The sequence below is a fragment of the Euprymna scolopes genome, chromosome 37 (assembly GCF_053919585.1).
Source record: "Euprymna scolopes isolate OS-2025 chromosome 37, ASM5391958v1, whole genome shotgun sequence".
Taxonomy (NCBI): domain Eukaryota; kingdom Metazoa; phylum Mollusca; class Cephalopoda; order Sepiida; family Sepiolidae; genus Euprymna; species Euprymna scolopes.
Window position 1 is genome coordinate 84,505,625 of NC_136518.1, and position 12,500 is coordinate 84,518,124.

General features: G+C 32.4%; 1 protein-coding gene across 2 annotated transcripts in view; it reads right to left on the reverse strand.

Annotated features, from left to right (window-relative positions):
• Positions 1 to 9,134: 9,134 nt before the first annotated feature.
• Positions 9,135 to 12,500, reverse strand: part of LOC145261267 (syntenin-1-like) — a 114,854-nt gene continuing 111,488 nt past the window's right edge. For both annotated transcript variants that reach the window (XM_080119710.1, XM_080119711.1), the window contains exon 8: positions 9,135 to 9,740. In XM_080119710.1, coding sequence (XP_079975836.1) covers positions 9,686 to 9,740 — 55 coding nt within the window. In that variant the 3' untranslated portion in view covers positions 9,135 to 9,685. The remainder of the gene's footprint in view (positions 9,741 to 12,500) is intronic.

The following is a 12,500-nucleotide window of genomic DNA, read 5'->3' on the forward strand; positions in this document are numbered from 1 at the left end:
GCCAAGTACATCCAAGGATGGAGTACTGCTGCCATATCTGGGCAGGAGCTGCTAAAAACAGCCTATCCTGCCTTGACAGAGTACAAAATAGGCTTGGTGGCCTAGTGGGTGATGCCCTTTTCTTTTCCCTGCAACCTCTCTCCCACAGAAGAGACGTTGCGAGCCTGTCTTTGTTTTATTGTTACTTTCATGGTAAGTGCTCGTCTGAGCTCCACTCTCTGGTCCCCACTTGCCAATCTTTCACGATAAACACCCGTCTAGCTTAAACCACTATCAAAAATTTTCCTCACTCTTTAACTGTGCCAAAACCAAAATGTAGATTCCATGAACAAAGCTTCTTTCCCAGAAGTGCACGCCAGTGGAACTCTCTTCCGTCTGCCTGTTTCCCACGTAACTACAACTTGTATGTCTTCAAGTCCAACATAAACAAATTCCTGATGAACCGCCCCCTTAAGTAAGACACTTTATCAAATCTCCAATACTAACGATTACTACGATACTATCCCATTGATTACTGTACACGCAATTACCCTTATCCCCGAGTGGCTTCCGGGCCTTGATAAATGGTGATTACCATGTAAAAAAAAATGAATAAATAAAAAATATTGGAAATTGCGCGCGTGCAAGCTTTTTTAAATTTCGTTTTTAATTTACAAATTAGATTTCATTGAAACTTCTCTCTGTCCTCATACAAGAAGTTTGACCTGCCTTATATATATATATATATATATATATATATATATATATATATATACACACACTAGCAAGCCGCCCGACATTGCCCGGTCATAAAATACGCTTAAATATGATATTTTGATTAATGCAGATTTCGTATTTATTATTATATTATATTGGACGCAATATATAGTAAAGATTTAAAAAGTTTAAAAAAAAAAATGACTCGAATCAAAACCAAAACGTTTAGCTAACGATTTACGTTTTCTTTTGACGTTAATGCCTGATCTATGAAGACATGTTTGCTACAAGGCTAAAAATTAAAACATAAGCCAATAGCTATTACGTTATGCATGCATAATGCCATCATCATTCAATCTTCGCCTGGCAAATTCCATTTTTTTTAATTTTCCCACTTTGTTCCGATTTCCCCAGCTAAAACCCAAATATAAAATTTTGCATGGGTTCGAATACTCTATATATTAAGTTTCATGTCTGTAGACCAAAACCTGGCATAGGAGTTTGGGAGACAAAATTTTTTAAACAAATATATATACGCACACATGAATATATATTGAAAGAGGTGTGTGTTTACTATAACCTTTTTTACGCAAATATTACGCAAGTATAAATCATGTAGAATATCTGCATGAATATAATTACACATAATAGTTAACTAAAGATGATCATCCCATCAGAAAATCGGAATAACCTAATAGGGAATTAATTAAAATGAATGTTTAAAAGAATATGCAAATTAGCTTGATCTTTTTTCAGATGAATGCATTTGCACGACCCATACATAACAAAGTTGTATTTTCTTTTTAAATAAATAGAAAAAAAGGGTTTTTGATATGAATATCAATACACAAAAACTCAAATTTATATATATATATATATATATATATATATATATATCTGTATATATATTAGTGATGGGACGATTCCAATATTTTTACCCGATTCCGATACAATTACTGATTCCGTGCTAAATTTTCGATTCCAATACAATTACCAATTCCGATTCCTTATAAATCTCTAATTATTTAACTGTAAGATTGTTATTTCTCCGAATTTCGTAAAAACATGTAAAATATCCAGATATTTTCCTAAATGTCAAAATACACTTGTGGAGGATGATCTATCGATTTTAGCTTTACTGGTATTTTAAAATCAATGAATATTTACTAATGTATCAAAATTACCAGCAATGGAAGATTTTACAAAATCAAATAAGAAAAAGACAATTAAAAATATCGTTTTGGCATCGGAAAATAGGCACCAATTTTTCTGATTCCGATACCAATTCTGATACCCCTAAATCTTCCGATTTTTCCAATACCCAATTCTGATTCCGATTAATCGTCTCAACACTAATATATATATGTAGTATATGTTTTTGCTCGCCAAGCAAGGTATAGTGTCCCTTGAATGTAAGGCGCTATTATTTGGGACCAAATCTGCAGGAATTCTATGTAGGGAGTTGAGCAGCAAGATGTTTGTTCACATTACATTTGAACTTCTGCATGTCAGTACAGTTAAGGAAGCAGGAATCTACAAGAGAATTCCAAAGTCTAGAAGTTCGGAGGAAGAATCTATTAGTGTAGTGCAGTAGGCTTTCTGGCATCTAGGTTTCTCTACAGTGTAGGGGTGGGATTTAGCTACTTGTCAGGTTAGTCATGGAGTATTTACATTGAAGAGGCGCAAGTACCTTGAGTTCGTCCGGGCACATTCCATTAAATTATTTGTAAAACCACTCAAATAAGACAGATGGTGCAGGTTCTGTCATGATTTCTCCATTGCTTATGACCTCACTCAGATTGTTCACGAACCCACTCATGTGCCTGACACTGACGCATGCAAATCTCCGAGACCTTTTTCTCACAACTTGTGCTACGTTCATCTTCCATTCTGTCTCCACGCGGTTGTATCAGTTAAGATAAAAACGAAATGTAATAAGTTCTCAGATATACCTCTCCATCGTACAGTATATCAATACTCTATGGCTGACTGGGATACCTTCCGTACATTTATATCTGATTTTTTTTTTTTTTTTTTTTTTTTTTTTTTTACACAGTGATCACCACTTATCAAGGCCCGGAAGCCACTCAGGGATAAGGGTTATTGCAAGTACATCACGTTAGTGAGGAGATTTTATGAAGTGTTTAATTAGGGGGGTGGTTCATTAGGAATTTGTTAACATTGGACTTGAAGACATCCAAGTTGTAGTCCGGAGGGAAGCAGGCAGACGGAACAGAGTTCCACAGGCGTGCAGTTCTAAGAAAGAAGCTTTGCTCATGAAATCCGCGTTTTGATTTAGGCACAGATATAGAGTGGGGGAAATTTTTCACAGTGGATTCAGCTAGACGGGTGTTTCTCGTGAAAGTTTGGCGAGGGGGGACCAGGGATTGGAGCTCAGACGAGCACCTGCCATGAAAATAACGATAAAACAAGGACAGGCTCGCAACGTCTCTTCTGTGGGAGAGGGGTTGCAGGGTAGAGAAAAGGGCATCCCCCACTAAACCACGAAGTCTATTTTGTACTCTGTCAAGGCATGATAGGCTGTTTTTAGCAGCTCCTGCCCAGATATGGCAACAGTATTCCATCCTTGGCCGTACTTGGCTTTTATATAGATAGAGAATTGCATCAGTAGTGAGATATCTTCTGGAGCGGTAGAAGGATCCCACCATCTTTCCTGCGACCTTGGCAACAGACTTGATGTACGTGTTTGCCTCTGCATTCCATATTTAAAAAGAATGTGTCTTCTATAATATCAGACATGACAGAATGGTTAATTGTAGGTATAGACCGTTTCATTCCCTCAAAAAAATTCCAGCAGAAACCTAACAGTCAGCCATGATTTTCTCCAGAATGTGCTGCTGCCATTGCGCACAAAAATCACTATTTCCATTACTTCCAACGTAATAGATGTACTGAGACTAAAGCCGCTTTCAGGACTGCCAGCAACAACTGTAAAAGAGCAATAAAGAATGCGAGAGAGTTGTATACTCAGTCCGTTAAGTTCAAAGTAGCTGAGCAGCAGCTTGATTCCCACCAGTTTTGGCAAATAGCAAACAGGGTCCTGAACAGAAGTGTGTGCTCTATTTCAACTATCGTCAACGAACCTGAGGTCATCTCGTAAGCATCAGGCAAAGCCGAACTCTTTGCCAAGGCAGCTAATTCAACCCTATGTGACCAAGGTCGTTAACCCTGCATATTTCCTCTTGTATCAGAAAACACGCTATGCAACAAACAAATATCTGTGCGTGATATTTCCAAGCTAATCAAAAACTTCGATTCCAGTAAAGCAACTGTTCCTGACGGAATTCCAATTATAGTGTTGAAAAAGCTTCAAGCAGAAATAGCTCCCATACTTACAAAGCTGTTTAAGCGTTGTCTTAAGGAGAATTGCTTCCCAACACACTGGAAAACCTCGTCAGTATGCTCTGTATTTAAGAATTCAGGTGATCAATCATCTCTTTTTTAATACAGTCATATAAGTCTCCTGTGCGTCATGAGTAAGTTGCTGGACTATGTGTTAAATAGAGAAGTAGTCAACCACCTCAGCAGAAATAACCTTCTTAGTGACATGCAATATGGTTTCCATTCTGTTAGATCTACAGCGGATGATCTAATGGTTATATCTCATAGGATTAGCGAATCTCTTGACGGAGGATTCCTTTCTATGGCAATTGCTCTTGACATATCAAAGGACAATTGATTCAAAATACAAGTCTTATTTTATTTAAATTTTTATTTTTAAGAGCAAAATTTAAGAAATCTATATAGATTTTTCAACAATGGGTTCACCAGCACTCTGTAGTACTTCTGCACTAACACCACCTTCTCCTGCAGCCTTGCCTAACTTCAGTCACTTCATAGCTGCTCTCACTTCCGATGGGAGGATGGGTGGAAAATATACCTCAGATTTGTTCAGTGCAGGAAGGGTTGGAGTGTGTCCTGGTTGTCTGGTAGCAGAGAGGTTAGCATAGAACTTCTTGCACCTTGTAATAATTCTGTCTAGGTCATGGATGAGAATGGCACCTTCTTTGAGATAGGTGATGTTGTTTCTGCGGAGATGCTGCACTTTTTTTGATGGACTTAATGTTTTTGTTTACTTTAAGGGCTTGTAGTATTCGTTGTTCATTGAAGTTTGAGATTTCTTTTGCCATTCTGTGTCTCAGAGTCTTGCATATCTCAATGTATTCGATGCGCTGTACATTTGTACGTTTGTACCTCTTTTCATCTGTTGTTGTTTCTGTCTCAGATGTTTTGTAATTGTAGACAGTTTGTCTGGTTTCTGTGGTTTGTATTGACCAGTTGTTTCTAGTGCAACTTGGCTGATCTCTGATATCACGTTGTTGTAGTCAGTGTTTGGATCTTCTGATGTTGCTAGCACCGCAATTCTGTTGGATATTAGCAGCTGGAACTGTGATGACTTGTGCGTTAGACCCTGGGTGTTTGGTTTCTTGTGTTGCTTGATACGCGTTGTCCTCTCTAGCTTGGTGTCTATAGTAAGAGACATTCTGATCATTCAGTGGTCAGTCCTTGTGTATAACCTGTTTATGGCAGAAACATCAGTCGCAGTGTGTGGCCGCTTGGTAAAGAAGTCAATTTCATTCTTTGTGGTGCCATCTGTTTTTGTTTTTTTTCTTGAAAACCATGTTCATGATCTTTAACTGGTGATGTTCTGCAAAGTTAACAAAGGTTTCACCTCTGCTGTTCCTTGTTCCATAACTGTATGGACCAGTACTTGATTCAAATGTATTTCCTATTCCAAGCATGGCATTGAAATCACCCATAAGGATGGTGTGACTGAAAGAAATTTATCAACATCTTCATAGAACATCTCCATCTCTTCATCAGTATGGTCTGTTGTTGAGAGGTAAACCTGGATGACGTTAATGAGGTATCCCTTGTGGATCCTGATGGTGAGCTGTGCCACTGTCTGAAACACCATTGAACCGGTTGGCCTCAACATGCATCTTGGGAAGACTCAGGTAATGTTAAATCAGCACGCTGCCAAGTCGACAATAATTGTTGATGGAAAGACCATTGAGGAAGTTGAAAGCTACATCTGCTTGGGAAAGAAAATTGCGAAAGATGGAGATCTCCCTGAGATAAAGAGAAGGATAGCATTGGGATGGGCAGCTTTTGGGAAAGTGGATAATATGAGAAGCCGAAAAGCAAATATGTCAATCAAAGGGAAGATCTTCAATGAATATGTACTAGCTGTGATGATCTACGGTAGTGAAACATGGGCCCTGACAATTCGCCAAAGTGAAATCTTTGTAGTAGCAGAAAGGAAGATGGAGAGGATAATGTAAGGCATCACTCTACAAGACAGAAAGACAAACATCTGGATCCGCAAACAAACAAGAGTTATTGACATCAATACTGCCATCAAAACATCCAAACGCATTATTACCGATTACTATATTGTCAAATTTCTACTGTACACTCTTTAACCCTTATCCTCGAGTGGCCTCTTGGCCTTGATAAGTGGTGATGCCTATGTAAAAAAGAAAAAGTAGCTAGATAAGATGACAACAGGTGGTCCATCAGGACAACGGAATCGACACCTCGTGAACATAAGAGGCCAAATGGAAGATGAAGAACGAGAAGGAGGGACGACCTGATAAAACACATGGGTCCCATACGGCAGCGGATAGCTCAGAACAGAGTTAGATGGCTAAAGTCCAGGGAGGGCTTCCTCATTGAATGATAAAACCTTTATCGATTGATTGACATAAGTTTACAGATTTCTTAAAATCTGAGTTTTTTTATAGAATTTATCCTAGTTTAAAGTGAAAGAATTTAGGTAATTGCACATTTTAGTTTTTGATGGAAGTTTTTTTTTGTTTTTCATATTTTAAGATTTCCACAAAGAGGGAGACAATTGGAGAAGTTTTGCAAAGAATTTCTCAGAAAATGTTTCACAAAACTTATTGGGAAAAGCAAAAGAAGCATTAAACACAAAATAAAACATTAATCATCTGCACATTTGTTTAAATTTTTGTATATTTTATTTTTCTTAAATTAGAATATTGAAATAAATTACAAGTACTTTTTTTTATTTTCTTAAATGAAGGAAAGTGATCATTATATGAAAACGAATGTTTTTCTTTTTTTCAAACTTTTTAATGAAATCTTTTTAAGAAAATTTTGCAATGAAAGTTATAACAAAAATGTATCGTTTTAAACTGCACCCCCCCCCAAAAAAAAACGAACCTTTTACAAGAAAAAAAAAAAAGAAAAAGAAAAGACTTTCTTGATAAATAAAAATAATCATTGACCCTTTATGACCTGAATTATGATGTAGATGATTAAAAAAAATATTGTTAATTTTAGTTAGTTTAAAGGGTAATGATACCATGATTGTCTTCAAACTGAAAAAATGATGAAGTTCAAAAGTTAAACTACCACTGAGAATTTTTGCATTTCATAAATTTACCTTGATTATTATCCGTAGTGCTTGAAAAAAATGTGTTTATGAAAACAAACGAAATCCTCCACACTCTGAGACAGATGGCAGCATACTGAATGTTAGCAATGGACAGTTGCAATCTGGAGGTATCTGGCATCTACCCAGATACTGAACTAATATGTATAAGGCGTGTTTGAATCAATTTCCACTTTATTTATACTGTTATATTCATTTATTTGCGACTGAATGAATTAGTTCAACCAGGTCATAAAGGGTTAAAAAAACAATTATAGTTTCAAACAATCATTATTGAAAAAGTGTGTGAATTTTTACTTTAATTTGAAAATGAATTTCTTGAATTGTCTCCCTTTGTTCTTAGTGGAAATATTCAAGATGAAAACAAAATATTGTCCTCAAAAATTAAAATGCAGAAATCCTATTTTTTTTTAAAGGAAATAAAATGTTGTTTAATGATAGTTTATTTCGAATAACATCCAGATGAGTAACGTTAGAATCGATTCAAAAGACAAACATTCTTCTAAAACAGTAAAACTTTTTAATCCTTTGTTAATGATCAAGTAAATTGGTACGCTCCATTGCACGCATCGAGATGCTTTCATTAATTTTCAACTATATATTTCAAATTCCAAGTTTTATCAAAACCCACTCAACAGTGTTGTTTGTATCAACTGCCACACAAAACTTCTTTGAAATCTTTATTTAAGGTGTTAAAGCTATTTACATTTTTTGTTGACTATCTTCACTGTGTGAAAAAAAAAAAAAAAAAAATACTTTTGGGTTCTTGTCCAAAATTCCCCCTAAAATTAAATACAAGCAAAAAAAAAAACAAAAACAAATCTGTATGATGTTATGGGACCAGTAGGGGAATTCTGTACAAAACCCTTTTTTTCTTCTTAAACTTTTATTAACATCATAAGGATTTAATCAAATGTATAATTCATTCAGTTATGTAATTTTTTTTAATGATTTTTAGTTGGAAAAAAAAAACAAAAAACAAAAAAAAAACACACACACACACAAACAAAACAAAAAAACAAACACAAAAAACGTCTTTTGAGATTATTTACTAAAATGAATAAGCTTTTATTAGTTATTTTAATTCATTTTTATTTTTAACTATTTACATTTTTTATCATTGAATTTATGAAAAGGACATTTAAAACAATTTATCATGAAAGATTAAATAAAGAAAAAAATCCCTATTTTCCAACAGTGTTTTTCAAAAACAAAAAAACTCAAAATTTATTGTTGAATTTATATATATATATATATATATATATATATATATATACATATATATATATATATATATATATATATATATATATATATATATATATATATACATATATATATATTCTAAAATTGTTATGCAGGGAGGAGCATGTGTTTAAGAAAGGTTTGGTTTGTCGTTTAATGGTACATCAACCAATTTTGAGTGATTTAATGCCGAAGCACAATACCCAGTATAAACGATTAATTAGAACACAAGTTGCTATTTTTACCCAAAGCTGAATGGGGGGGGGATAAAGGGGTTCATACCATTCCCCAATAGCATTAGTGCAGAAATCAACATAACAGATCTGACTGGATTTGAACCCAGCAAAGCTGTTTTCATAGTTTGAGACTGTATCCATTAGGCTGATTATGCACTTCGGTATGGGGGAGGGGTAGGCAGAAGATAGGGATGGGAACAGAAATATCATTACACTCTAATAAACATTTAAAACTTAATATAAAATGTTAGGGAAAGGGACGGGGGGAAACAAAAAAGAAAAAAATTCACCTTGTTATGAACATTCAAAAAAGTTTTTTTAATTGATTAAAAATTATATATATATATATAATCAAATAAATAAAATTATATAAACATAGGGAATCAGTCTAGATGGATCAATCAAATCAATGTTTCGACATTTCCATGTCATCAAGATTAAGTTTTGATTTCGAAATGTCGACTGAGCTGTGTAGACTCCCTAAATTTATATAATTTTATTTATAATCTCTACGCATGTGTGTGTGTGCGTGTGTGTGTGTGTGTGTGTGTGTGTGTGTGTGTGTGTGTGTGTGTGTGTGTGTGTGTGTGTGTGTAAAATAAATCTTATACTTTACTCAAGTTATAAGATTTGGAGATAAATTGAGGGTGAGAGTGGGAGGTGGGGTAGATTGAAGTCGATTAGTAGTTTGCTTTTTTTTTTTTCTCTTCCCTTTTTTACTAAAAAATATAACATTTCAAATCGGTTATATTCATTAATACATAATGCGGGTATAATTGTTATTGAAAGTTTATTTAAAAAAAATTTTTTTTTTTTTTTCCTCCCGTAAGATTCACTTTTTTTCTTTTTTAAAATGTTGTAATATTGTCGTCATTAAAACAAGAGCACCAGACACAGGCATACACGCATACACACGCACACACACGACGATATGCACTCACACACACACGGGAGACTGCTGAAACATTATTATTATTTTTTTTGTTTCAAAGTTTGCATATCAACATGAAGTGGTCTTCTTTCTTCTTCACAGTTCTCAGCTTCCCATTCAATCAACAGAAAGAATTTATAGGTCAGGGATTGAGTGATCCATCAATTTCTTCATCAAACTGTTGCCCATACTGAAAATAAATAAAAAATAATTCATAATGAAAATTAATAAAAAATAATTCATACTGAAAATAAATAAAAAATAATTCATACTGAAAATAAATAAAAAATAATTCATACTGAAAATAAATAAAAAATAATTCATACTGAAAATAAATAAAAAATAATTCATACTGAAAATAAATAAAAAATAATTCATACTGAAAATAAATAAAAAATAATTCATACTGACAATACATAAAAAATAATTCATACTGAAAATAAATAAAAAATAATTCATACTGAAAATAAATAAAAAATAATTCATAATGAAAATAAATAAAAAATAATTCATAATGAAAATAAATAAAAAATAATTCATAATGAAAATAAATAAAAAATAATTCATACTGAAAATAAATAAAAAATAATTCATACTGAAAATAAATAAAAAATAATTCATACTGAAAATAAATAAAAAATAATTCATACTGAAAATAAATAAAAAATAATTCATAATGAAAATAAATAAAAAATAATTCATAATGAAAATAAATAAAAAATAATTTATACTGAAAATAAATAAAAAATAATTCATACTGAAAATAAATAAAAAATAATTTATACTGAAAATAAATAAAAAATAATTCATACTGAAAATAAATAAAAAATAATTCATACTGAAAATAAATAAAAAATAATTCATAATGAAAATTAATAAAAAATAATTCATACTGAAAATAAATAAAAAATAATTCATACTGAAAATAAATAAAAAATAATTCATACTGAAAATAAATAAAAAATAATTCATAATGAAAATAAATAAAAAATAATTCATAATGAAAATAAATAAAAAATAATTCATACTGAAAATAAATAAAAAATAATTCATACTGAAAATAAATAAAAAATAATTCATACTGAAAATAAATAAAAAATAATTCATAATGAAAATAAATAAAAAATAATTCATAATGAAAATAAATAAAAAATAATTCATAATGAAAATAAATAAAAAATAATTCATACTGAAAATTAATAAAAAATAATTCATACTGAAAATTAATAAAAAATAATTCATACTGAAAATAAATAAAAAATAATTCATACTGAAAATAAATAAAAAATAATTCATACTGAAAATAAATAAAAAATAATTCATACTGAAAATAAATAAAAAATAATTCATAATGAAAATTAATAAAAAATAATTCATACTGAAAATAAATAAAAAATAATTCATACTGAAAATAAATAAAAAATAATTCATACTGAAAATAAATAAAAAATAATTCATACTGAAAATAAATAAAAAATAATTCATAATGAAAATAAATAAAAAATAATTCATAATGAAAATATTGTTGGATTGTTTAAATAATTCAAAAAAGTTTGTGAAAAGGATGTTTGGTACAACTCATTTTTTTGTGATGTTTGCAAGCATTGCATTTTTTTTGTGTGATGTTTGCAAGCATTGCATTTTTTTTGTGATGTTTGCAAGCATTGCATATACAATAAGTACAACTGAGAGATGATAATCAGTTTGTGTGCAAAAAATATAAGATAATATATGGAGACTAAACTTGCGACAATATACATTCATATTAAACCCTATGCATAATCATTATCATAATCATTATCATAGTCATAATCACACCAGTGTTTGCTCAGAGATGTACCAGCGATCTCCTTTCGCATTGTGTTCTGCAGTTCTGAACGTGCTGCCTCAGATTGATAAAGGGGTGGGGGGGAGAATTGGATGGAAAAGCTATTCAGAATGATAGTGTGGGGTTTTCTTTGCACCGGGCGTCCATACAATGGAAATATGTCACAAACTCTTATAAGGCTATTGGAGATAAACTAATAACCAGATATATTCTGACACTACATTAACCAGATTACTTAGGTAAGTACTTTTGCAGTTTTAACAAAAGGGCTACAATAATATTGTTGGGTCTCCATTCACATTGAACTCCATTCACAGAATGCCCAGCAGCAATATATTACACATGAAAGATGCCACTATCAAATTTCCACAAGTTCTGCTAGTAAAAGTGAATAGAATAAGTTCTAGGAATTGTTGGTATTACGAACCTGCAGAACGTCTATCAAGAGTCTATCAAGCATGTGTACAGAGGATGAAACCTGGTCATTAAGGGTTGAGGACATGTGTTGCATGGAGAGAAATGATGAAAATGATATGATGGATGTATAATGCGAGTCTTAAAGATAGGCTTAGATCTGATGACCTCAGAGAAAGATTAAATTTGAACAATATAAGGGGACTAGCCTGGGTGTTCGGCATTACCCGGGTGTTTGGGGGGGTGTGTTGAAAAAAAAAAAAGAAAGTGATATTAGGCTGGCAGGCAGGCTCGAGCCCATACAGCGAAGGAAAAAAAAAAAAATGGGGGGGGGGATAATAATTAACGTGCCGTCTTTGCCATTGCGTCCATCGCCAAACCGGAAGTAGCGAAAGTTTAAATTAAAGTTAGTCAATCAAAAAGAGAGGAATTAATGTTTTTAGCTAATTTTTTGCCATATGTTGTTTGAAGGGTCGAGCTTTAAAACAATACAAATCTCATGAAAATTCGTCTTAGGCAGGCAGACATACATACATGCATACATTTAAATATACAGGTGAGATTTATTTTATAGATGGTATGACCATGTTGAAAGAATAGATAAGAGTTCTGGAGTTAGTATATGTAGAACTGTTGAGGTTGTAGGGTAAGTTGGCAGCAGAAGGCGAAGGAAAATATGGAATAACATAAGTACGGACTTGAGAGAAA